General features: G+C 44.1%; 2 protein-coding genes across 7 annotated transcripts in view; one reads left to right on the top strand and one right to left on the bottom strand.

Moving 5' to 3' along the window:
- The window catches only part of Wdr76 (WD repeat domain 76), a 33,415-nt gene extending 24,680 nt beyond the window's left edge, over positions 1-8,735 (bottom strand). For 2 of the 6 annotated variants that reach the window (XM_032904069.1, XM_032904070.1), the window contains exons 1-2: positions 5,148-5,254; positions 4,205-4,591 (exon numbers count right to left, since the gene is read on the bottom strand). In XM_032904069.1, the coding sequence (XP_032759960.1) occupies positions 4,205-4,591; positions 5,148-5,210 (450 nt within the window). In that variant the 5' untranslated portion in view covers positions 5,211-5,254. Of the gene's footprint in view, positions 1-4,204; positions 4,592-4,994; positions 5,040-5,147; positions 5,255-8,560 lie in introns of those variants that run through there. The other 4 variants (XM_032904071.1, XM_032904072.1, XM_032904073.1 and 1 more) reach the window with 4 other exon arrangements.
- Positions 8,736-8,758: 23 nt separating this feature from the next.
- Positions 8,759-25,698, top strand: Mfap1 (microfibril associated protein 1). Its single transcript, XM_032904076.1, is given in 9 exon segments — positions 8,759-8,959; positions 11,933-12,152; positions 15,512-15,527; positions 15,529-15,642; positions 16,017-16,204; positions 18,661-18,930; positions 21,785-21,944; positions 24,165-24,254; positions 24,338-25,698. Coding segments are annotated over 9 exon segments (1,320 nt in total). The 5' UTR covers positions 8,759-8,880; the 3' UTR covers positions 24,521-25,698.
- Positions 25,699-26,893: the final 1,195 nt, after the last annotated feature.

Here is a 26,893-nt window from a genome sequence, read left to right as displayed (position 1 = left end):
GTGTGTGCATACACATCTGAAGGTCAGAGGACAGCTTTGAAGAACTGGCTCTCTCACCAGGAGTCCTAGAGATTAAACTCAAGCCACCAGCCTTAGCAATATGGCACCTTTACCTACTGAACCATTTCACTGGGCCACACTTTAAAAACCACGGGAGAGAGAGCTGGAGAGATAGCTCAGTGGTTAAGAGCACTGGCTGCCCTTCTAGAGGTCCTGAGTTCAATTCCCAGCAACCACATGGTGGTTCACAACCATCTGTAATGGGATCTGATGCCCTCTTCTGGTGTCTGAAGACAGCTACAGTGTACTCAAATATATGAAGTAAATAAATAAAATCTTAAAAAAAAAAAAAAAGACACCACAGGAGAGGGAATTATAAGCAGCAAAGTACTGGGTGCCTTTTTTTTGTAACACATACTCATGTAGGGTTATCTTACCTAACACATGTGCATTATTACTTTGGCCAAAAAGAAATAATCTTCTCCAAGGGAAAGTGGAAGGTTTGCATTTGTCAAACATTTTTTTCATTGAGGCAGGGTTTCTTTTTTTAATATATAATTTATTCTTATTTTAGTTCATTGGTGTTCTGCCTGCATGTATATATGTGGGAGGGTGTCAGAACTCTTAGAACTGCAGTCACAGACAGGTGTGAACTGCCACTTAGGTACTGAGAATTGAACCTAGGACCTCTGGAAGAGCAGCTTAACCAAAACAGAGTTTCAGGTATCCCAGGCTGGGCTTGAACCTGGTATGTGGCCAAGAATGACCCTTTAACTTTGTAGCCACCTGTCTCCCAGGTGCTAGCACCATTACAGATGTATTCACTACCACAGCTGCCGATGGGTGCTGGTAATGAACCAGGAGCCTCTGCAGGTTAGGGGGCACTACCAACTCTGCTTGATGCCTACTCCCTCCACCATCCACTTTCATTCCCCCAAGGAGTCAGGGTCTTGTTACTCAGGCTGGCCTGGAGCTCACTAAGTCCAGGCTGATCACAAACCCATAGCGCTCCTCTTTCAGGCTCCGCACTCCGACAAGCCCAGCTTTGTAACCATCGCCTTTAACACTGTGGCTCACTAGCCTGGTGACCTGAATTTGATCTCCAAAATCCACAAGGTGAGCAGGAAAGAACCAACTCTCAAAAGTTGTCCTTTGATGTCCAACTATACGAACAATCAATCAAATCAATCAATAAACGTTAATAATATTTTTTTTTTGAAATTGTTTCTCAGGAGTGTCAACAAGCACGATCCTTGGGCCCACAGTTTAAGTTATAATCGACCAGGATCCAAAACATCCACTGGAACCTTCAGAAATAAACAATTCATAAGGTTTAAGCTGTGTGCTTTTCTGAGAACGTGTAAAAAAGAAAACCTCACAGCTCTGGAATTTCACAGAACAAAACACACGATAGTCCCCCATCCCCAAGGGACACATTCTAAGACTCCTAAATGGCTGCCTGAAACCATGGACAGCATAAACCTTACATATAATTCTTCTTACACATATATTATGCCTATACTGTGCTGTAACATGACCTAGGTATATAGTAAGACACTCAGAGACTGGCGGTGCGGGATAACACTAGCCTCCCACCGTAAAGACCATGTGTTCAATTTCTGACAGCACACACCAAATAAGTAATAAAATCTGAGGGCTGAAGAGATAGCTTAACAATTAAGAGTTACTTACTGCTTTTCTCGAAGGCCAGAATTCAGGTTTTAATTCAGGCAGCTGATAATCCAGTACCCTCACACAAGCAGCACATACCACCCACCCACACGCAAAATCTAAACTCAGAAAAAAAATCCTTAAAAAAAACCAAAAACAGACAAGATAGTCCAAGCATGGTGGCTCATATCTTTATGCGCAGCACTCAGAAGGCAGGGGCAGGCAGAGCTCAGTTTCAGGTTAGCCTGGTCTACACAGAAAGCTCCAGGAGGGCATTCAGGGCTACAGACTAAGATTCCATCTTAAAGGAAAAAAGGCATAAATAAAAGTGTGTGGCCAGAGGGATAATTCAGTAGGCAAAGGCACCTGCCTACCAAGAGCAGATTCCCACAGGTGCCAAGAAAACCGACTCCTGTAAGCTGTCCTCTGACCTCAATGCTCTTGCAGACAGGACCTGAGTTGGGCTCTCAGCACCCACGTCAGGAGACTCACAAGGTCTATAACTCTAGTTCCAGGAAATCAGAAGTCCTCTGGCTTCCTAGGGCACGCAGGCCATCCCTACATGCATCCATTCACACAAAGATTATAAAGTGGAGCTAGAGAGATGACTCTCTGGTTAAGAGCACTTGCTGCCAACGCAGAGGCCTTGGGATCAGTTCTCAGCACCTACGTGGTGGCTCACAGCCGTGTGTAAAATGATTCACTAGGACCCTCCTCTGACCTCCACAAACACCAAGGTGCATATTCATACATGCAGGCAAAAACACTTACACCCATAAAAGCAAAATAAATCTAAAGGGAAAAAACTTAGTATGTAATAAAATGAAAAACTTTTTAAGAATTTCAGGATGGCCAAGGGCTACAGAATAAGGACCTGTCTCAAATTTTAAAGACAATTTTTAAAAAACAGTAGTTAGAAATTCTTTATATACCATGGTTGCTAAAATTTTTCCCCTAGGGAAAGCATAAACAACGTCTACCCACAGTTCACGCTGGAGAACTTCCGTCCAGAGCACAGGTGAAGAGTTGCTTATAGGAATGTGGGTGTTCGCTGTTAAACCGCTGTTAAACACCATACAGGGAAGGCTTTTAGCCAGCTGTGGGGATGGCCCATGAATATTGCATTCTCTCTTTTTTTTTTTTCCAGAGCTGAGGACCGAACCCAGGGCCTTGCGCAGCACTCTACCACTGAGCTAAATCCCCAACCAAATATTGCATTTTCTAGCTACATAAAACTGAGTCCTTGCTGGATGTGGTGGTGCACGCCTTTAATTCTAGCACTTTCGGGGTTCAAGGCCAGCCCAGTCAGCAAAGCAAGTCCAGGACAACCAGGGCTCTGTTACACAGAGAAACTATGGGAAGAGCGGGGATGAGTGAGTGCAAGTGTGCAAGAGCAAGTGTGCAAGAGCAAGTGTGCAAGAGCAAGTGTGCGAGAGCTTGCGTTTTCAATTGTTATTTGGAGTCAGCAGAGCCAGCTCGTAGAATATGTAAATGTCACCTTCTCACCTGCCTTTAAAAGAAGGGCAAACTGCCCTGGGGAAGGTGAGCTGCCATGAGGCAGGTGACCCTCCCCCAGCAGCTCCCAAAGCTGGGGACCAGAGCCAGTGCAGGAAGAACCTCCTGGGCTCAGAGCAGGAGGCCGTGGCAGGACAGACCTCAGAAGTAGGTGGTGAAAACCGCATGGAGAGCCACAATGGCAGAAGTCAGGTTAATTAGAGGCTAGATGAGAGACTGCCCCAACAAAAGGCCAACATCCTTAACCGATATAGATGTCTCTGTCTTTATCGCCGGAAGCCCTGAAGTGCCCAGCAGATGTGAGGTCTTTCCCAAGCTGCGTGGACACAGCCTTTCTTCCGTAGCTCTCGCTAGTCCACCTGTACTCCAGCTGCCAGGCAGCCTCAGCCTTAGGGCAAGTGGCAGGGGGTGGCTGGAGAGGGGCTGTGACTACCTAAAGAGCTCACAGAGCCAGCTGGGACTCTTTTTTTAAGTAGGCAAAGCTGAACGCTCCAGAGCGAGAGCTGTTTAGCTCTAAGGATAGCCTTGTACAACTAAAATAAAAGGCGTCTGAGGACCACAGAGATGCCTCGGTGGCTAAAGGGACTGCTTTGGAAGCATGAGAACGAGCGTTCGCATCCACAGCACTGCACAGAATCAAACACAACCACATGTTCCCTCCCACCCACCCTGATCGTATGGAGAGCAGAAGCTTCCAGGTCTAGGCCTAGGTTAGCAGATGGAGGCACTAAGTCTGAGAGGACAATTATATCAGGTGAATAAAAGTTATTTCAACATAAAGGTACCTGCTGTCACACCTGAGAACCGGATTTTGGTTCCTATAACCTCCACACTTGTGTCAAGGCACATACATGCATACACCCCACCGTTGGGACACACGCCAGCATGTGCTGACACAAAACATTTTTAAATTTATATTAGATGGTAAAACCGGATTTTGCTGGAGATCCTTCACCACCTTAGCTTTCAGAACTTCTAGTTTCAAAATGAGAAGATAATTAGAACAACTAACTCTTACCGGGCCTGGTGCGCTGTCTTCGTCGCTGCTCTCCATGTCCACACTAGGAGTCACTGGATCCGAGGTGCTCTTGTGTTCCAGCTCGCTACTTTCAGTATGAGAATCCAAAGACGGTTTCAGCAGGCGGGACTCTGCCTCGGAAGATAAGGCCTTCATCTTTGAAGTTAAAACCCTTCTACAAGTTTTCTTCTGATCTGTCTTTTTTTGGACCATTTCACTGCTAGACTCGTTCTCAACCGGGGATTTGGACAACTTAAACAGGCCTAGCTTGGGATTGCTGAGCGAAAACGGGTAGAGATAAACCTTAGCTGTTTTCCTTCTAGTTGTAATCTGTATCGGTCTCAGAGAAGTATATGCAATATTTTCATTTTCTTTATATTCATTCACCTATTCGGGAAGTAAAGGGGGAAAAAAAGTATTAGGAAGTATTAGGAATGCCAGATCCTATGTTCTTAAACCTGTGTAAATAAGTCTAACTCCTATTTCATAGTGACATGATTCAAGTTGATGGCCTGTTAAGAAACTTTTTCCTTCTCCAAAATCTGGATACTTAACTCTCTAACATGAACGGACTTTCTGAAGGCAAACTGCAGACTGAGGTGATTATAACAAAAGGTTAGATTCAGGTCAGCTGTAATTGCTTAAAGCTGACAGTAACTCCTGCAAAATTATGGCAGAGAGCCAGGGGAAAGGGCCCCAAGACCCATCCTACAATTTTAGGGTTGTTTTGAGGTTGGCCTCTAACTCAAGAGTTCTGCCTAGAGAGTGATAGGATTAAAGGCAAACCTACCGTTATTTTTGGAGTTGGTAGTAAATTTTCCTCAAAACTTAAAAGACCTAATTTTTCTCTTAAAAAAAAAAAAAAAAAGCAGGAATTACAGTTTTTCCTTGGCGCCAGGTGACAGTGACTAGCAGATCCCTCCCAGGCCGAATCAGGTCTCACCTGCACCTGGGGACACTGTTTGGAGCCCGCCTTTTCCTCAGCCACAGCTATGAACCCAGACATTTTTCAGCCACAGAGCAGCTGAGCTCTTCCCAGTGCAACCTGGAGGCGCGGGGATTGGGCGAAGCCCTGCGTGATGTGGGCGGGGCCCGAGGGAGGAGCCTCCGCGGCAAGCAGGAAAGAACTGTGGATTCCCTGGTTCATAAAGGTTTTTGGCGCCTTTTTTGTTTTGTATCCTCGATAGTTCCCCCTCTGAATTTTCTAGGTCTGAACCTGCAGCTCACCTTTCGGTAGGACTGGCTAACCTTTCAGCTCCAAGGATCCGCCTGTGCCCATTCCCTCAATACAGGTGCTTTTACTGGGTGCTGCGAATTCGAGCTCAAGCTTCACGTTCGCAAGGCTACGGCTCTGATCTAGTGAGCCATCCTCCGGGCCGTGTCTTGTTTTGCTTTTATACAACTACATCTCTCTGTCACCCTAGCTAGCCTCATAATCCTACTACCTCTCCTTCCGGAATGTGGGACTCAGGATCTCAATCAACACTACATTGACTCCTATAATAATAAGCCTCCTTGAGTGTCGGCGCCAGCACCGACACAGCACCGAGAAACGGGCGAAAGCCTACAGGATGAAAGACACACACACACACACACACACAGGTTATCGTGTCAAGCCAGGAGAGGAAGAGAGGAAGAGAGAGAGAGAGAGAGAGAGAGAGAGAGAGAGAGAGAGAGAGAGAGAGAGAGAGAGAGAGAGAGAGAGAGAGAGGAGGAGAGGGGAGAGAGAGCGGGAGAGAGAGGAAGTGAGGAGTGGAAGAGACTCCTGTAGCTTTATTCACCACTTATATACCCAAGTCTCCAGGTAGAAAATAACTGGGAAGCACAGTGGGAAACCCTGGCTCTTGACCGACTAGGAGACCTGGATAAAGGCTGAGGAAGCAAAAGGCAGAAGTAAATTGACCACCACCCAGGTGTGGTCCAGGTGTGTCAGTTCCACGTGCATCAGCCGGGCTCAGCAGAGGTCATGCAGTGGAGACACCGGGTGTTTACTACTTGGTCTTTTCTTCCTGTGCCATAAATATATGGGAGAGGCCTCTGTCCAACAATCCCATGACTTCTTAACTGTGGCCATACAGTTACAAAGCGGCCAGGCCCAAATCCAATATGGCTCACTACACTCGAGATCTTGCTTTAAAAAAAAAAATACTGCCGCTTTGCAGCATGACCCCTGGAAGAGATCCATACCCTCATAAATCCCATAAGGATTGGAAGACAAACAACAGAAAAATCAATAGGCAGAGCTTGAAAGAAATGACACAGTTGGTAAGGTGCTTGCATTTGACCTGTGTTTGATTCCCAGCATCCAAATTAAAAAGCTGGGCTTATAATCCCAGCACAGGCGATGCAAGACAAGTGGAGTTCTGTGGCTCCGTGGCTAAACAAACTAACCTAAACACAAAGTCCCAGGTCCAGGAGACACTCTCTCAAAACCAAGGGAGATGATGCAGCAGGTAAGGGTGCTCGCCACCCAGCCTAGTATCTTTATTTTACTCCCAGAGCCTACATAAGGGCTATTTCTCACTGTTGTCCTCTGATCTTCATATGAGAACCGAGTCACACCCACCCCACTCACCCCGAGTGCACACAAACACAAAGTGGGCCTTTATTTCTGCCCACTTTCTTGCAATATCACTACTAGAAAATCACTCCTGACCACTACTGTATATTTTTAAGTTGTAATAAGGGAGAGCAACTAAGCATGATGGTCCACACCTGTCACCCCAGACTTGGGCGGTGGAGGCAGGTGGATCGGGAATCCAAAGTCATCGTCATCAGCTATACAGGCAGTTCAAGGAGAACCTGTATTATATGAACCCCTGTCACCGAAAGGGGGCAGTTAAAGAAAAAAAAAAAAAGTAAGCATTTCGTGTTACTTGGTTTCTAAGCGCTGACCATCAGTCCACCTGTTTTTAAGTAGAGAAAACCTGAAGATGGCCAGTGATGATAAAGGCCTGGTGTAACAGAGATGGTAGCAAGGAACAATTCAGTCAGTCTGGGCTACAACAGACCTTTGGGGGCAGTGGCAGAAGAGGACTTCAAAAGCTAAACCACAGATTGGGAATGTAGCTCAGTAGAATGTCTACCTAGAATGCACGAAGACCCTGGATTCTATCCCCAGCATCACGTAAAACCAAGCATGGAGAACCACACCTGTAATCTCAGCTCTAAGCAATCGAACACAGGAGGATCAGAACTTCCAGATTCTCTTCTCTTACTCTCAGTTAGAGGGTAGATTGGGATACATATGACTCTATAGCTGGGGGGGGCTAAAAACCTCAGAATACGGGCATTACCAAATAAGATTTTCTCATGCTGTCTTTCATAAAGTCAGGACTTTTTAAGAAAAGCCTTTTCCTAGCACCATCTTGAGTTGCCATAAATGAAAACAGCTATCTCCCCAACACACTTACTCTCCACAGAATTCCCTACTCCAAGCTAAGCCGTCCTCAAAACAGGCAAGCGCTCTACAGCTGAACTGCCCCTGCGGCTCAGCAACATAACTTTTTAGGCTGATGAGTTCGTAATATAAAGTTTCACGTCCAGTGAAGAGGCACACCTATGGAGAATCCTAACTACTCAGGAAATAAATGAACAACCACCAACTTAGAAGCAAAAGCAAACAAGCCAACCTGCCTAGACAACACAGCTTCAAAATAAAATACAACGGGAAAAGAAGATTTCTGTCTACTTTAGCCTTTTAAGGTTTTCTGGTTGTAAGCGATGTGTTTATACAAAGATGAAGAGAGGATATGTCCCAGGTAAGCGTCGTCCTTGTTTCGTTCATTGAAAACCCTCACTTTTTTTTTTTTTTTTTTTTTTTTTTGGTTCTTTTTTTTCCGGAGCTGGGGACCGAACCCAGGGCCTTGCGCTTCCTAGGCAAGCGCTCTACCACTGAGCTAAATCCCCAACCCCTGAAAAACCCTCACTTCTTAACAATTTCCTGTCTTCACCCATCGAGGACCCGAGGGAAATAATTTAATAATTATATTATTAGCGCCTTCAAAGTCCTATATAATATTTTATTCCCGGATATTTCACTGTGTAGCCCGACTAGCTTCAATTTCAGAGATCCACTTGCCTCAGTCTTCCCAGTGCTAGAATTAAAGGAGTGTGTGGTCCCTACGGGATTTTCTCTCTTTTTTTATTTTTGAGGCAGGGTCTTATCCTGTCGCCCGGGTTGGCCTTCAAAACGCGGCAATGCTGTTTCACCCTCCCAAATGTTGGGATTACAAGTGTGACCAATTTATGCGGAACAAACTCTACACTTCGGAGTTTTCAACAATATGCACAAACAACCCTCCGTAATCTGCTCGGTTTCTTCAAAACATAATAAATAAAAGCTTTAATCCGAACCTTCCAGGACCTTACCAAAACCCAAAAAAAGCAACTGTCAGCCAGAAGGATCTTCCAAATCTTGAACGCTTGAAGGCGGGAAAGTTGCCTACGAAGACGCGCAAATTTTAGTCTGGCCCTTTAAGCGGCCCGCTTAGCGTTCCTCCAATTTCCCACAATCCCCTGTTACGTACTTCCGGTTCCTCTACCGCTGCCGGAAGTTGTTTCTGTCAGTCGCGCAGTAGTGTAGGGCAAAGCTTGGTGGGAAGCGGTATTTTGTTTCTTGCTCTTCGTTGTTGAGATTCAATCCGTTTTACAGAATCTCTGCGGCAGCCGTCACCATGTCGGTCCCAAGCGCACTCATGAAGCAGCCGCCCATTCAGTCTACGGCTGGGGCCGTCCCAGTTCGCAATGAGAAAGGTAAGTGTGGCTCCCCTCTGGTCGGATCTTACCTCATTCATCCTCAGTATCTCAGAAACCTGCCTTAGGCCGACCATACCAGCTTGGCTGACCATTAAAACCTAACTTTTCTTCCTGCCTCCCACCTAAATTCGCACGTGGCATAGTTAGAGATTGGGGGAAGCGGGATCCACTTGCACATATCTGATCGATTTCGTGAGATCCTCTCTGGAATTAAAAGTTAAGAAGGCTGGAGAGATGGCTCAGCGGTTAAGAGGACATCTCCTCTACCAGAGGACCCAAATTCAATTGCCAGCACCCACATCAGGCGACTCAACAACCACCCGTAACCCCAAGTTTTGGGAGATCTGGCCTCTGCCAGTACGTACATTTGTGCACATATCCACAGACAGAATCGTTGCAAATAATAATAAAAATAGGGCTACAGATATGACTCAGCCGTTAAAGGCCAAGCTCACAACCAGAACAGTAACAAAAATGAAAATATAAGAAGAAAGTGAACTAGAGGGGGGTGTGTGTTATAGCCAAAAGCTAACTTTGCTTCGCCCAGTTTGATTAAAAGGGTTTCCTCGGTTTATGAAATAATTTGAATCGTTTGTATAATCTTTCTGTTCACTGGAATTGTTTGTTTTGTTTGTTTATTTTTAAGTGTATGAATGTTTTGCTTGCATGGATGGATGTGCACCGTGTGGATGCAATCCCCATAGAGGCCAGAAGAGAGCATGGAATCCTCTGGAACTGGAGTATCAGACTGTTAATGACTGCCATGTAGATGCTGGGAAATTCATCCAGGCCCTCTGCATGAGCAGCAGGTCCTCTTAGCTGCTGAACCACCTCTTGAGTGCCAATTTGTTTGTGTTTTAGAAGAGATCATATGATTCAGCACAAAGCTAGAGGGAAAGAAGGTAGAAACCGGTCAAGTTAGAATGTTAAGTTATGTTGTAAATGCTGCCATAGCATCTCAGAGGGAGAAGCTAGGAAGATAGCTCCCCTTACTGTGCCTGAGTTCATACCCCTAGCATCCGTACGTAGAGAACCTTGAGGGGTGAAGAGACGAGGGAGGATCTTTGAGGCTTGATGGTTGAATAATACAGCTGAAACAGCCAGCCACAGGTTCAGTGAAAGAACCTGTCTCAAGAAAGAAACAAAAAACACCAAGTGTGATGGCATATGCCTTTAAGCACTCCGTAGGCAGAGGCAGACAGAACTCTGAGTTTGAAACCAGCTTGGTCTACTAAGCCAGTTCCTCACCAGCCAGAGACCCTGCCTCTGGGGGAAAAAAAAAATGGTATTTGGGCTGGCAGGATGGATCAATGGTTAAGGGCAATTGTTGCTCTTACAGAGGACTCTGTGGCCCAGCCATCCGTGACTAATTCCAGGGAATCTGAAACCCTTTTCTGGCTTTGTCAAACACCAAGCATTCTTGTATGGGGTGCATGCATATATGCAGGCAAAACAGTTATACACATAAGTAAATCTTCTTAAAATTCGGTTTTAAAATAAGGTGGAAAGTGAAAAATGTATCTGAGTCAACCTCTAGACCCTCTGCATCTGAATACAAATGTTCAGGGCTCTTTAAAAAAAAAGATGTGAGTGAGCCTGGGTGGTGGGCACACCTGTGGAGCACGGTGGAGGCAGAGGTAGGCAAATCTGAGTTTGAGGCCAGCCTGGCCTAAAGAGTGAGTTCCAGGACAGGCAGGGCTACACAGAGAAACCCTGGGGGGGGGGGGGTTGCAAAAAATTGTGTGATAATTTGGTTTTATGTTCCCACTTAAATTTTTCTTGTTAATGTGCCAGGCACTGTTAGAAAGAATTTGTTTAATAAGGGTGTGTTTGTTACTCTTCAATTGCTATGATAAAACACCATGACCAAGGCAATTTATAAAAGAGAGAATTTTATTTGGGCTTATAATTCCTGTGATGGTTTGCACATGCTCGGCCCAGAGAGGGGCACTATTAGAAGGTGTAGTGTTGGAGTGGGTGTGGCCTTGTTGGAGGAAGTGTGTCACTGTGGGGGTGGGCTTGGAGACCCTCCTCCTAACTACCTGAGGATGTGCAGTCTGTTCCTGGCTTTCTTCTGATGAAGATGTAGAATTCTCAGCTCCTCCTGCACCATGCCTGCCTTGATGTTGCCATGCTCCCTCCTTGATGACGATGAACTGAACCTCTGAACCTGCAATCCAGCCCCAATTAAATGTTGTCATTTATAAGACTTGCCTTGGCCATGGTGTCTGTTCACAGCAATAAAACCAGAAATAAGACAATTCCAGAGGGTTAGAGCCCATGAAGGTAGAGCAAGGCATGGCAGCAGGGACAGGAGGCTGGGGGCTCATATCTTGAAGTGCAACTACGAAGCAGACACAGACAGACAGACAGACAGACAGACAGACAGACAGACAGACAGACAGACCACTCAGGCACTGCAGTAGGAATCAGTAGGGATGGTACATGGCTTTGAAACCTCAAAGCTCACCCCTTCTGACATGCTTCCTCTGACAAGGCTGCACCTCCTAAACATACCCAGACATACCACCACCTGGGAACCTATGGGGGCACCCTCAGTAAATCCCCACTAATTGTTAAGAGGACATGACATGAATGTGTAGGGGGGATTTTTCTGTACTTTTTTTTTTTTTTTTTTTTTCTGGGGCTGGGGACCGAACCCAGGACCTTGCGCTTCCTAGGTAAGCGCTCTACCACTGAGCCAAATCCCCAACCCCCTTTTCTGTACTTTTACTGTTCACATTCCTCTACTTAATTGTCCCCAAGGTACCTCTTGATGTCCTGGTGTTGGTACTTATAAAATGCATTCTCACACCGTTGAGCACTGAGAGGTGACTGTGTGGTTGGATAATGGCTGTCATAGGCTACTTTGTCTCTTTGTCAAGAATTCAGGGTTCTCTCTGCAAAGGCCAAGAATTGAAGGGAATTAGGGAAGAGGATACTGAAACTTACATTATCTTTCTTGACCAGGTGAGATTTCAATGGAAAAAGTGAAGGTAAAACGTTATGTATCCGGAAAAAGACCAGATTATGCCCCTATGGAGTCCTCAGATGAAGAGGATGAAGAATTTCAGTTCATTAAAAAAGCTAAGGAACAAGAAGCAGAGCCTGAGGAACAGGAGGAGGATTCATCCAGTGACCCCCGACTTCGGCGGTTACAGAACCGCATCAGTGAAGATGTGGAAGAGAGGTAATGACTAGAATTATGTCTTCCTGAGACCTCTCATGGAGATGACAGTGGCTGATACTGTGCTTACTGTGTTCCATATGTGCTGTCCCAGATAAGTTACATTGCTTACTCAATCTGTAGATCGTCGTATAAGGTTGGTCCTATACCTGTATTGTGGGTGAGAAGCTAAAGCAGTTGGAGTGGGGGGATAATAAAATAAATTTTAAAAATGTTTAAGAGGGGAGGGGGCTAGAGAGATGGTTCAGTGGTTAGGAACACTCTCTGTTCTTCCAGAGGTCCTGAGTTCAATCCTCAGCAACCAAAATGGTGGCTCACAACCATCTGTAATGGGATCTGATACCCTCTTCTGGTAGGTGTACATGCAGATTGAATAGTTATATATATATATATATATATATATATATATATATATATATTAAATAAATAAATCTATTAAAATTTAAGAAAAATGTTTTTCACAGACCACATGAATTGAAACAGTTCTAATAATATATTTGTTTTTGTATTTACTTTTGTGTGTTTGAGAGTCTTATATAACCCAGGCTGACATTGAACTCAATGTGTCGTCAGCTCCTGAGCTTTCAACCTTCACTTCCGAAGTCCTGAACATACAGTGCCGTGCCTAGTCATTTATTTTATTAAACAGGTAGATCCAAATAACTTAGGTACCTATGACCTAAAACTAAGCTATTTAAAAACTGTATGCCTACAAAAAAAAGTGTTTTTATTTCATTCTTACAAAACCAGTTACTTAGGGCTGGAGAGATGGCTCAGTGGTTAAGAATATTGGCTGCTCTTCCTGAGATCCTGAGTTCAAGTCCTAACATGGTGGCTCACAACCATCTGTAATGGGATCCAATGCCCTCTTCTGGGTATCTGACAGATCAGTCTCATACAGTTGCCTGCAGAGCAGTGTTGGAGCACACTTTTGATCACAGTGCTTGAGATAACCTCTGTGAGTCTGAGGACAGTGTGGACTATACAGAGAAACCCTCTCTCAAAAAAAAAAAAAAAAAAAAAAAAAAAAAGGGAGGGGGGGCATTGGAGAGATAGCTCAGAGGTTAAGAGCACTGAGTACTCTTCCAGAGGTCCTGAGTTCAATTCCCAGCAACCACATGGTGGCTCACAACCATCTGTAATGGAATCTAGTGCCCATTTTTGGCCTGCAGGCAGAACAGTGTATCAATAATAAATAAGAAATACTTTTAAAAAATTTAACTGGTTATTCACTACTCCAAGTAGAGACTGTTGGCCACTGCCAGCTTCTCAGCCCTTTCAGCTAGCTTGAGCCTCTCAGCTTCATGCTGAGTTGCCTTTCAGCACAGCAGCCACCAGGCCCAGCTTCACAGAAACTATTATGATCTAATGAAGCTGTGAGCTACTTGAGCCATTAAAAAAATCTCTAATGTGCCCCCAAGATCATGCCTAAATTAACGTTTAGGCCCAACTTACATATGTGCCCGGATACTCTGTTTTATGTGTTGGGTTGTGTATGTAATTTTCTAATTTAAAATCTATTACACAATTTTCCACTTTCCTCTCTCCAACCACCTCCCTTTACTATCTCAAAATCATGGCCTCTTCTTTTTTTTTTTTTTTTTTTCCCTTCTTCATCTTCTTTTTTTTTTTTTTTTTTCAGAGCTGGGGACCGAACAGGGCCTTGCAAGCCTAGGCAAGCGCTCTACCACTGAGCTAAATCCCCAACCCCTCATGGCCTCTTCTTAAATTGTTGATTCACCCATACCCCTACCTAAATATATAAATTCAACCTCCTCAGTCTCTGTGTTGTTACTCGTGTGTTTATGATCTCAGGGTTAGCCATTTGGTACTGGATAACCAATCAGAGGCAGGGGCTTTTTCCCACTCTCAGCATTCTTTAGTTGCCTGAAGTTCTTGAGTGGGCTGGAGCCCTGTGAACCTTTCTCTAAGTCAGTATGTCTGTTGGCATAGTTCTTGTTTTAGTGGCAGCCACATGGCTAGGAATGTATGGGTCTCTGGTGTCCCTGACAGTTCTAGGATGTACATTTTCACAGCAGTCTTCCTGTTCATCTAGCTCTTAAAATCTCTCTGCCCCCTCTTCTACAATATTCCCCAAGCCTCAGGTGCGGAAGTTGTGTTATAGAAATTATTTATTGAGACTGGATGCCACAAGATCACTTGTATTTTGAATTTTGATTGGTTTTGGTTTTCTGTAATGGTATCCTTCTGTTCCAAAGGAAAGATTTCTTTAATGAGAGGCGAGAGCTACACTTATCTGTGGATAAAAGTGTAAATATTTAGAATCCACTTAGGAATTAAGATGGATTAGTAAAGTAGTAGTTATAGGTGATCCTCAAAATTCCTGCCTTCGATGGCAGGGTGGGGGTGGTAAGAAGCTAGGTCTGCAGTATCAGGCATGATTTCCCTGAGCAAGTCTTAAGTCCAAGTAGACAGCTGTTGGTTACCGCCAAAGCAGATGTGTCCTTACTGTGCCCTACAGTTACCTTGCCATGCTGGTAGTTGTGACTCGCAGGCGTCATAGCTGGGTAGGACTGTTGATTGCTGCCCTCCCTTGGAAACTTGTATGGTACCTTCTGGTACTATGAAAACTAGTCATTGAGGAGGGGACTTTCAGATCAGATACGACTTGGATTTTCCAGATCCTTCACCCAAAGCATGGTGACTTGGCCTTTAACCTTTGGGGAGCAACTAAGACCGTCCGTGATAGCCTGTAATGATTTGGTAGTCTTTTGGACTCCCCGACCAGCAAACTTGAAAGGGGGCTCCTCGTGCCTGGTACTTGGGATTTTGATTAGGTAGTCTATATCTCTTGAGAAGAGAAATGTTAAATAAGATAGGGAATTTTCATTTAAGCTATATATGTATGTATATACACGTAACTTACATGTGTTATGTAATTTTAGATAGCAATATGATTTCTTATGACTTTCTCAGACATTCTTACTGTTAACCGTTTTAATTTCTTGAATCTGAACTTTAGTTGTTCCACCTTAAGACTCAGTGTGAGTCAGACATTGGTGGCACAGGCCTTTAATCCCAGCACTAGGGATGCAGAGGCAGGCAGATCTCTGTGAGTTAGAGGCCAGCCAGACCTACAGGTTGAGTTCCAGGACAGCCAGGGCTACACAGTGAAACCCTGTCTCAAAAAAGGGTCAGTGTGGTAACTCAAACCTGTTATCCCAGCACACCAAAGCAGGAGGATTGCCATGTTTGAACTACATAGCAAGTTGCAGGCCAGTCTGGGCTAAAGAGTAAAACTCAGTTGAGAGACAGAGAAGAGTGGATGGAGGAAGAAAGTAGTTTTGTTTTGTTTTTTTCTTTTTGGCATTAATCGTACACTTGGAAATTCTGCTTTTCAGGTTGGCTCGACACAGAAAAAATAGTGGAACCTGAAGTAGTGGGAGAAAGTGACTCAGAAGTAGAAGGAGATGCTTGGCGCATGGAACGAGAAGATAGCAGTGAGGAAGAGGAGGAAGAAATCGATGATGAAGTAAGAGGGGGAAACATGGGATTTTTCTCCCACAGGGTATAAGAAAAAGTAGACCAGTGCTCATTTGTTGAAGCTATAAAAGCTCGAGATTTGCTAAAAATTGGGACCAGTGCTCCCTTGTTAAAGTTATAAAGGCACAAGATCTGCTGCTTTTAGCCAAACTCTGATTGCCTTTCCTGTTTGTTGGGGATAAGACTGAAAATGAAACCATGCTGAATTATTACTCTTGCTCATGTCAGAGTTTCTTGAACCTGTTAAAGACATAATCAAAGCTATGCTAGGGGCTCAGCAGTAGGACTTGGATTTAGCCTTTAGCACCAACACAACAGACCTGAAGCACAGGCCATTTGAATAGCATATGCCTTCCTTGATAGGAAATAGAGCGGCGCCGAGGCATGATGCGGCAGCGAGCACAGGAGAGGAAAAATGAAGAGATGGAGGTCATGGAGGTGGAAGATGAAGGACGCTCTGGGGAGGAGTCCGAGTCAGAGTCTGAGTATGAGGAGTACACAGACAGTGAAGACGAAATGGAGCCTCGACTTAAGCCTGTCTTCATTCGAAAGTAAGTATCTGCCAGACCTGCTAAGCCAGGCTTAGAGTCCCAGCTCCTCAGTAGGTTGAACCACAGGCATTGCTAGTTCAAGGCCAGCTTGAGCTACAAAATTTGTCCTGAACTGGATCCTGACTCTCATAAAGGAAACTAGAGGTATATTAGTCAAACCAAGACAGACTCACAAAGTTATGTTCTAGTTCTGAGAAAAGAGGCTCTGTATCCAGTATTTCCTGCAGGGGAAGTCTGCCTGGTGCTGTGTGCTTCAGTGCTAGCACGGAAGGTACTGAGAGGTGGCCAGCACTTGTCTGCACACCCCCCTTTCCAATCAAAAGGCACATATCTGCCTAAAGGTGAGGGGTGCGGTGCGAGGGGGGTACCATGGACTTGGAGATGTTTGAGATGTTCTTGCCGTACAGCCTAGGCTGACCTGAAAGTCACTATGAGGTCTAGGCTGGTCTCAGACTTGTGATCTCTTGCCTCAGCCTCCTAAGTGCTTGACTTAGAAACACAGAAGCATGGACTACCATGCCTGGCTAATCTTTTTCTTTTTTTAGGTTGATTTATTTACTGTGTATACAGTGTTCTGCCTACATGTATCCCTGCAGGGTGCCAGATCTCATTATAGAGGGTTTTGAGCCACCATGTAGTTGGTAGGAATTGAACTTAGGACCTCTGGGAAAGCAGCCAGTGCTCTTAACCTCTGAGCCATCTCTCCAGCCCAGCTAATTTATGTTTTTGTTTTATTTTAGTGGTACTAGAGATGAAACCCATGCATATGTTAGAAAAGTACTTTAACAGGTCTCCAGGGAAAATTGTGTTTTAAGCACAAAAATTAAGCTTGTAAAACAAATTTTTGTTTCTTTCCTAATGCCTAGAAATCCTATTTATAGTCAGCCCAGCAAGATCCTCCTTTAGTTGTCAATTACCAATGACTAAGGAAAGTTTGGTGCTATAAAGACCTGAGGTGAAGCTAGACATTGTGCCACATAGCTGTAATCCACCACTTCAGGAGATAGTAGATAGAATACTATCTCACATGTCCAGGGTTCAAGGCCAGCCTGGCTCCATAGGAAAGTTCAAGGCCTGCCTTGGTGGGTGAGAAGATGACTCAGTAAAATGCCTGTGTGAGGCTTGCATACGCTACCCCAAACCACATCTCAAAACGGCAAACAGACCTAGGATGAACTAACTGGGCCTGGTGACAGCCTGTAGTCCCAGCTGTTTATAGGCTGAGAGAAGAGGCCAATTCAAGGCCAGGGTGGATAATATAGTGAGTGTCACCTTGTGTCAAAAATAAAAATAGTGGACCAGCAAGATATTCAGCAAGTACAGGTACTTGACGTTGAGCCTGATGGCTGGCTTTGGTCTCCGGCACTCACATGCTGAAGGATAAAACTACCCCAAAAGTTGTCTTCTGATCTTCATCATGTTCGCATACTATGCACTCATGTACATAATGCAGTCCATATCATGGAGAGACAGCTGGAGTGTTAGCTTTGGCTGCTCCTCAGAAAGACCTGGGTTCACCACCCAAGAGTCTACAGTGGCTCGTAACCGTGTTACGACTCCAGCTCCAGGGGATTCGATGCCCTCTTCTGGCCTCTGTGGATACAAGGCATGCACTCAGTAGACAGACACGTAAGCCAGACATCCAAACACATGACATTGTTTAAAGATTTATTTTTTTAAATAATAATTGTAAGAGCAGAGGATATGGCTAGTTAGTAGAGCACTTGACTCATGTGTGCCAAATCCAGGGTTCAAATCCCATTACCAGGATGTGGGGAAGAAGCCGTGCTCTATTTAGGGATAGTGATAATAGCTTAGTTGGTAGACTACTTGTTAAGCTGGGCACTGTGGTAATTGTTTGTAAGCCTAACATTCTGGGATGCTGAGGCAGGAGGACTGTCATGACTTTGAAACTGACCAGAACTACATGTCTTATCCAAAAACAAACAAACAGATTGGCAAAAAGATAGGTCAGTGGTTAGTACCACTGATTGTCTCCAGATTCAATTCCCAGCACCCACATGGCAAATAATAACCACCAGTAACTCCAGTTCCAAGGCATCCAATTCCCCTCTCCTGGCCTGGGGAAGCATTAGAAAAAGCTGGACATAGAGGTGCCATGCCCTTAACACCTGTACTCAGGAGGCAGAGGCAAGCAGATCTCTGTCCACACAGGGCGTTCCCAGTCAGACAGGGATATGTAATGAGACCCCGTCTCAAAAAATAAGTAGAATAAAAGTGAAAAGGGTTCAAGTTTAAGAACAGCTTTTTAAAAGGTCAGGATTGTAACCTGTCCTGCACACACAAAAGTCTAGATTCAGTCTCCGTGCTGGGGTAAACACAGAGCTGAGACGCTTCCTGGTCTGGGCTTTGTCTGATTTGTACAGGACTGGGTTTAGAGGCACACAGTTCCCCTCTAAGGACTTCAGGCACTTAACAAGACCTCTGTTATGCAGGAAGGATCGTGTGACAGTTCAAGAACGAGAAGCTGAGGCATTGAGACAGAAGGAATTGGAGCAGGAAGCAAAACGCATGGCTGAGGAGCGGCGCAAGTACACCCTCAAGATTGTAGAAGAAGAGACCAAGAAAGAGCTGGAGGAGAACAAGCGGTCCCTTGCCGCCCTGGATGCACTCAATACAGACGATGAAAATGACGAGGAGGAGTATGAGGCGTGGAAAGTCCGAGAGCTCAAAAGAATCAAGCGGGACAGAGAGGACCGAGAAGCGTGAGTGAGGGGTTAGGTGTAGGCTCGATCCCTGAAATGGCACTGGTTTATCTGTGAACAGCTAAGACCCCTTTAGTTTCCTGTTAAACACAAAAATGACTGTTTTCTCATGCCGTGACTCAGAATGGAGTCACTTAAACAACAGTTCAGTGTTTTTCTCAGTTGTGGGGGTTGACCAAGCAGTTCCTCTAGTAGTCTCAGTGGCTCACTTGTGTGATCTCCAGCTGGAGGACTGAGTGGGCCAGCGTGTCCAGAAGCCCTTCTCTGCTGTGTCGAACTGTTGATGCTGGCTTACACACTAGACACCTCCTTTTTTAGCTTCTGGTTTCTTCATCCTGCACCTCTACACAGAGGTAGAAACTGGGTTCCAGAGCTCATATGTCACTTCTGGGATATGTTTATTAGTCAAATGGAGCCACAGGGCAGCCCAGGAGCAAGATGCAGGAGAGCAGATCTGGGGACACCTTGAAAAGCAAGTTCATTTCTGAACTGCTAACCCACAAAGGGAAGCAGTCACTATTTAACTCTCTTTATTTAGTATTTTCTGGTGTTCTTATTCTGGGTTTTTGTTTTGTTGTTTTTTCCTTCCTTTGAGGCAGGGTCCTTGGCTATCCTAGACCTCACTGTGTAGTGCAGGCTACCCTCAAACTGTCTCTGCCTCTCTGCTTCCTGAGTGCTAGACTCAAAGGCTTTTGCCACCATGCCAGGCTTGAGATATTCTAATTAGGTATATATGTGTGCAGATGTGCACCTGTGTGAGTGTAGGTGCCTGTGGGATCCAGAGCAGGGCATCACATCCCCAGGAGCTGGACTTATTCTTTGACATGATTTTTGTGGTGTTTTTTTTAAGACAGTGTTCTATATATAGCCCAGGCTCAACTCAAACTTACACTCCGTAGCCAGGGGTGACCTTGAGCCTCTGCTCCTCTGATGGTGCCTGCTGAGTGCTAGCTATAAGCATGTCTGGCCCACTTGTTGAAAGGGCAGCCCAAGGGGAAATAAGGAATCAGTGAGGGAGGGAGGAGTCTCAGAACTCTGACTGACTAGCAACCAGGTGCTTCTTTATTTATAGTTTTCACTGAACAAAAACAGACTAATATTATCCAAGAAGTACAGATTAAATGTTTGATGTTTCATTACATATCCATGGTTACAAGTTCAGTCACAATTAGAAAATACAAATAGAACAGATTCCATTTTTATTATCAGCTCTATAACGCCAACTTAAACAATCTAAATAATGTCTCCTCCAAAGCAAACACACTAATTATATGACATAGTCTGCTTGTAGGCTGGCAGTGTTTGCGTTTGAAAGCACTCCAGACAAACAGAAAATATCTGAACCGGTCTTTTTATGAATTAGCAAATACTAATACCTAACACCTTTTATTACATTGTTTCATCATCGGTGCTGAAAAGTAGGAAAGTTTTTGAGTTGTACCCCTCCAGTGGTGTACCCCGTATGACCTACCCCGTATGACCTACCCTGTATGACCTCTTATCCTCAAACTACATTTTCAGAGAGCTCTAACTGTGTTGTAAAAAGAGGCCTTGAAGGGGTTGGGGATTTAGCTCAGTGGTTAGAGCGCTTGCCTAGGAAGCGCAAGGCCCTGGGTTCGGTCCCCAGCTCCGGGAAAAAAAAAAAAAAAAAAAAAAGAGGCCTTGAAACTGTAACCTATTCTCCTGGCCAGAGTTTGTCAGTTGTCTCTCTTTACCCTGTAGCAATTATGTTTGAGTTGGCTTAGTGATGGATACCCTAAGAAGATTCATGAAGTAATGACCTCATTAAGGAATTCTTATTGCTGCTCATCTGTGTTTAATGATCTCTAGGGCATAAGGAATACTTCAGAATAGATCCAGATAAAGTTAGAAGTTTAAATAAGCTAAAGACTTTTTCTAGAAAGACTCAACCATAATTTACTCAGGAAATGACATAAAACAAATCATAATGAAGAAAGTTCCCAAGAATGCAAAGTGCAGAGACCATACCCAGAAGTGAGAGGCAGAATGACAGCAAACGCAGCATTTGCCTCAGCTTTGCTGGAACTGTGTCAGACAACTTTCCAGTGGCTATGTGTCACCCAGGTTTCTGTGATGCTGGGGAGAGGAACCAGGGCTTCAAGCACCCTATGGAAGCACCACAGTACTGAGTCATGTCCCCAATCCTTGTGTCAATGTTAAATATACCTTTTTCTTTTCTTTTTTTTTTTTTTTTTTTTTTTTTTTTTTTTTGAGAAAGAGGATGTGACTTCCCTTTCTCCCCAATATAAGGTTTAAACCCACTATACTTAATATTGATAACCTTTAATTTGTGTCATGATAGTATGCTTATGAAGGGATTATAAGCAGAGTCTTACCAGTTATTTTTAATTCATTCTCATTTTGTTGTAGAAGCTAAGATATTTGAAGGAAGACAGAATTTGTATTGTAGAATCAAGCAGTAACAATGTGTATGAACCCCAGAAAGGCTAGAATCAACTTTGGGACACACATATAGTCCTGTTCCGGCAAACATAATAATGAAGACCAACTCATGTTTCCTTTTATTGGACTCCTGATCTTGACTTCTAAGAAGCAGTGACAAGGACTAAAGATGTAGTTGGTTGTAGTAGCATGAGTTTATCTATAATACTGTAGTTGGGGAGATGAGGCATGAGGTTGAGACTCCAGGCCAGCCACATATCAGATCTGCTGTGAGTGAGTGAGTGAGTGAGTGAGTGAGTGAGTGAGTGAGTGAGTGAGTGAAATGTGGAAAAGTGAGTAATGGCTGGAAGAAGATGGGACAATTATGTAATCTTGAGATGTTTGGGCTGTCTGAATATGTACAATACTCATACTTTTGCTCTCTGGATAGGCTTGAAAAGGAGAAAGCAGAAATTGAACGCATGAGAAACCTGACTGAGGAAGAAAGGCGGGCTGAACTTCGGGCAAATGGCAAAGTCATTACCAACAAAGCTGTTAAAGGCAAATACAAGTTTCTACAAAAGTATTATCACCGAGGTGCCTTCTTCATGGTAAGTGCAAGGAGGTCATTGTCATGTGCATACTAAGAACCATGCAATTAAGTCACCAAAAGTCTCAGATACTTAAAACAGTAGTAGGCTTACAGCTTCGTGTTGGGCTACATTCATAGCTGTCCTGAGGCACAGTCAGCCCAAGACATTTTCAGTCCTTTTCCCTAGAACGAGATCCTTACCTAGAGTAAATCCCATTGGCACTGGTTTTGCTTTTTGTCTGAGAGGAACTTAACCATAGCAAAAAGCATTACCAAGGGAAGCAGCAAGAGCCAACAACTGCTTTGTTTCAAAGCTCTCAAACAGATGCTGACTTTCATACTTCTCTAGCCAGGTCCTCCAAACCTCTTACAAATCATGTCATAGCCAAACATTTTCTTATATGAAAACCAAGCTTTCATCTGGAAAAAGATGAAAGATTTTGAGATGAGATTATTTTTAGAAAAAAGTCATAATTCACAAACCTGTTAAACAAGGCCAAGCATAGTGGTACACACCTTTAATATCAGCAGAGGCAGAAGCAGATGGATCTCTGAGTCTGAGGCCAGCCTGGTCTACCTAGTGAGTTATAGAATGGCCAGGGCTACATAGGAAGATCCTGTATCAAAACAAAACAACCCTGTTAAATTGTGCTACATTCCCATGGAAAGGGAAAGCTACACTACATTTCATGAAGGGAAACACATCCAGAGCTGTGTTGCAGTCCTGGCTCGTAGAGAAGCAAGAGTTTCAGGCTACCCCAGTCTGCTGGCACCTGTCGCTTAGGATACAGCTAGTGCATAAACGCAGCTACAGAGAAGCATGAGAGTCCTGTGAGGATTTTGAAAAGCAGATGTTATGTGTTGTAAAAGATTGAACAAGTAACATGGACCTAGGATTGCAGTATTGGCAGAACACTTGTGTAGAATGTAGATAGTCAGTCCCTAGTACTACAGAGACAAGGTAATGCATACATGTAATCCCAGCACTTGGGGGAAAAGAAAGGACAGAATTGGGAGTCCAAACTTATTTATCAAGTCCCACCTAAGGCTAGGCAACATGAGACCCACTTTTTTTCCTCTCACTGTACACTGGCTGACCTTAAACTTGCTACATAGACCAGGCTGCTCTTGAACACCTAGAGACCCACCTGCCACTAACTCTCCTAGGATTAACAGCCTCTGCAGCCACATCAGGCACACGATCCTGACTTTAAACAAGTGAGAGCGCAGGAGACTACCCAGGTCTGAGGTTAGCTAGCATTAGTGGCACACACAGCTGCAGTCAGCACTCAGGATACAGGCAGAAAGAACAATGTGATGAACACTGTATCAGCGCGGCTGTCCATGCACTAATAATCATGCCCTATCTTTCTTTCTTTTTTTGATTTATTTATTTATATAAGTACACTGTAGCTGTCTTCAGACATGCCAGAAGAGGGCATCGGATCTCGTTACAGGTGGTTGTGAGCCACCATCTAGTTGCTGGGAATTGAACTCAGGACCTCTGGAAGAGCAGTCAGTGCTCCTATAATCACTCAGCTCCTGACACTTCCTTAGGAAGGCATCTTAGAATGTTAATGTGGTGGCTTCTACAACCCAGGGGCTGGAGAGATGGCTCAGTGGTTAGAACACTGTCTAGCCTTCCAGAGGACCCAGGTTTGATTTGTAGCACTCACGTAGTCCTTCTTAACTATAACTCCAATTTCAGGGGATCCCACACTCTTTTCTGGCCTCAGTGGTCACCAGGCACACACATGGTGCACATCCATATAGGCAAAACACCCATACACATAAAATAATTTCTAAAGTTTTCTTTTTTAAGGAAAAACAAATTCCACAGTCTAGGTGAATAGTTCATAAGAGATGAGTAATGACAATACAGGAGATACTCGGATTTTGAATCTAGATCATTGAGAGAATGGTGTTTTACTCACAGTAAAACCAGGCAAAGAATCCGACTTGGAAAGAGTGAAGTAAAGGTGCACATACAAAGGGTTAGAGATCTAGGAAGCTTGCAAGCTGGAGCTGCATCAGCTGAGCACGGTGAATGGGGAGCAGAACAGGCTTCAGGAAGCATCAGTTTGAGGAAAACACCATCTTCCCAACCAAGATACAAGCTCATGAAGAAAGCTCACTGCTCTCTGATTCTCTTTGTGTTCTTTGGTGTTGCATTTTATAAATCTGTGGTTTGCATAAATGAGAAGTAAAGCCACAGACTGATAAACATTATCTTCCACAGGATGAGGATGAAGAAGTCTACAAGAGAGATTTTAGTGCACCTACTCTCGAGGACCATTTCAATAAAACCATTCTTCCAAAAGTCATGCAGGTATGGGGATTCTCAGTAAAGAAAACAGACTGGGGGCTGGGGCACGGGATGTTTGGTGTTCTAATCACCCATCCTTCTTTCAGGTCAAGAATTTTGGACGGTCTGGTCGCACCAAGTACACCCACCTTGTGGATCAAGATACCACTTCTTTTGACTCTGCATGGGGCCAAGAGAGTGCCCAGAACACAAAATTCTTTAAACAAAAGGCCGCAGGAGTACGAGATGTATTTGAACGACCATCTGCCAAGAAGAGGAAAACCACCTAGGCTTCAACTACTTTCAATGGAAGGGCACAAGGGGATCTGGTCCTCAGTTCTCTTGAGCCATTATTTATATAGTTCCTATATAGAGCTTTTCAGGCTTGCGGCCATAACTTGTGTTTGGAGGTGCTTTGTAAGAGTTTTGGATTCATACCGAGAAACCCACAGAAAAGTACTAACCAGATAGGATTTGAGACTTCCCACTTAAAACTATTCCTGAGAAACCTTAGGTTTCTCTACCTTAACTTCCCATATTGACTTGGGACTATTCTGAGTTTGTTTTTCCAGCCTGGATCAGATACCTGGACATCTGAGTGGATGGCACATTACCTCTTCCTTAGGGTTAGGAGTAGGCTATCAGGAAATCCAGCGCAGCCCAACCTGTTTTCGCATTTGGGGTGCTGAATCTACTTTTCTAAGTAAATATGCTTTTCGGCGTGTGTGTGTGTGTGTGTGTGTGTGTGTGTGTGTGTGTGTGTGTGTGTGTGTGTGTGTGTGTGTGTGTGAGAGAGAGAGACAGAGAGAGAGAGAGAGAGAAACCACATACCAGAAATATTTTTACTATACTATTAGAAACAAAATGTATAACCCATTGAACAGAGGCTGAGTACAGTGGCACACACCTTCAGTTCCAACACTACAAGTTAGGAACCCATGCAGATCTCTCATTCAAGACCAGCCATAACTAGACAGAGGGCCTTGTCTCAAAAGAGAAAACAAGAATTCTAATAACTAGCTAGGTAGGTTACACACACCTGTGATCGCAACACTTAGGAGGTAGAGACTTCAGTCATCTTAAAATGAATAGTTCAGGGCCTTCCTGGACTATGTAAGACTGTTTCCAAAAAAAAAAAAAAAAAAAAGCCAAAGGTCTTTTCCCTCCTCCATACTAGAATTTGAACCCAGGGCCTAGTAAATACTTGCCAAGTGTTATATTATTGAGCTATATCCTTAGTTTGTGTGTGTATGTGTGTTTTCAAAAGCTACTCATGCAGGCCTTGAAGTGGAGAACCCCTGCAAACAAGTCTTAGCAACCTGAGTTTGATCCCACAGATCCACATAGTGGTAGAAAACTCAGTCCGGCAACCAGCAAATTGTCATCTGAGTTCCATATGTATTCCGCAGGATGTTTCTGCTAATGTTCACAAGAGATTTAATTTGAAAAGAAAGAAAAAAGCAGCCAAGTGTGATGGTGTATATATTTGATCCCAGCACTCAGGAGGCAAAGGCAGGTAGATCTTTGTGTTTGAGACCATCCTGGTCTACAGAGTGAGTTCCAGGAGGGCCAGGGCTAAAACAGAAATCCTGTCTCAAAAAAAAAAAAAAAAAAAGATAATAATTTAAAAAAGAAAACAGCTTGTGTACCTGCCACCAGAATGGGAACTGAGTACAGGACCTTGCATGTACTCGGCAAGTATTCAATAGATTATATTCTGGGCTCTTGCCAGTTCTGATTCTGCTCTTTGATCTCTGAAACAAACCCAGGTTTAGACAGTAATTAAGTAGTACCCCGATCTATGTGCAATTCAATTGTTTTTAAATCTTAGTTTTTTGTTTTTTTTTTCATTAATTCAAAAGATTTTATGAGGGGTGGTTTAATGACAATATGAAAAAAGCACAAGTGTCTGTTTCAGTTAAACTCTGCCCTGAAGATGAAGGGGCTATGTTCCTCCTTGTTTACGTGTGCAGAGCAAGGATTGCCACAGTTCTGGTCAGGGTGGTGACTGATTTGTATATGCCATAATCTCTTACTGGAGTAAATGGCTAAATCTTAGTTTTTAACTTTCCACTTGAGTGCTGGGAATCAAAGGAGTCCTCTGGAAGAGTAGCCAGTGCTCTTAACCTCTGAACTCCAAGCAAATTCCCATGTACTTGGTGGTCTTTGTCCTATACATTGTAGCCTTGTGTCAATGACTTACAAAATAGCCCTCACTGAGTTCCAGTTCCTGCTAATCTTTCTTATTTAGCTCATGTGTAAGGTGGAGAAAGAATGCTCTGAGGAGCACCCACAGCTGTCAGTACTGAAGTTCATCTGCCTGTGTCATATTTACGGTATAACCACCGTGTACAGAAGGGAAGTTCGTCAGCGGAATGACTCCTTGATTCCATTAAAGATGAGAAGAGGGATGAAGAGGTGTCTCAGTGATTGAGGGTGCATTCTTACTCTTCCAAAGATGTGAGTTCTGTTCCACATTGGGCAACTCACAAACTGTAAGTCTAGCTCCAGGGAAATCTGAAGCCTCTGGCCTTCCAGAACACCTGTACTCATGAGCAGATAAACAAAAGACTGGCCAGTGGTACTCAACTGTTAGTCCCAACTACTTAAGAGGCTGAAGGAGACAAGCCTGGACAATATAGTGAAAATTGTCTTAAAAAATA

This window comes from Rattus rattus, chromosome 5 (assembly GCF_011064425.1).
Source record: "Rattus rattus isolate New Zealand chromosome 5, Rrattus_CSIRO_v1, whole genome shotgun sequence".
NCBI lineage: Eukaryota > Metazoa > Chordata > Mammalia > Rodentia > Muridae > Rattus > Rattus rattus.
This window is presented reverse-complemented; position numbering and strand designations above follow the sequence as displayed.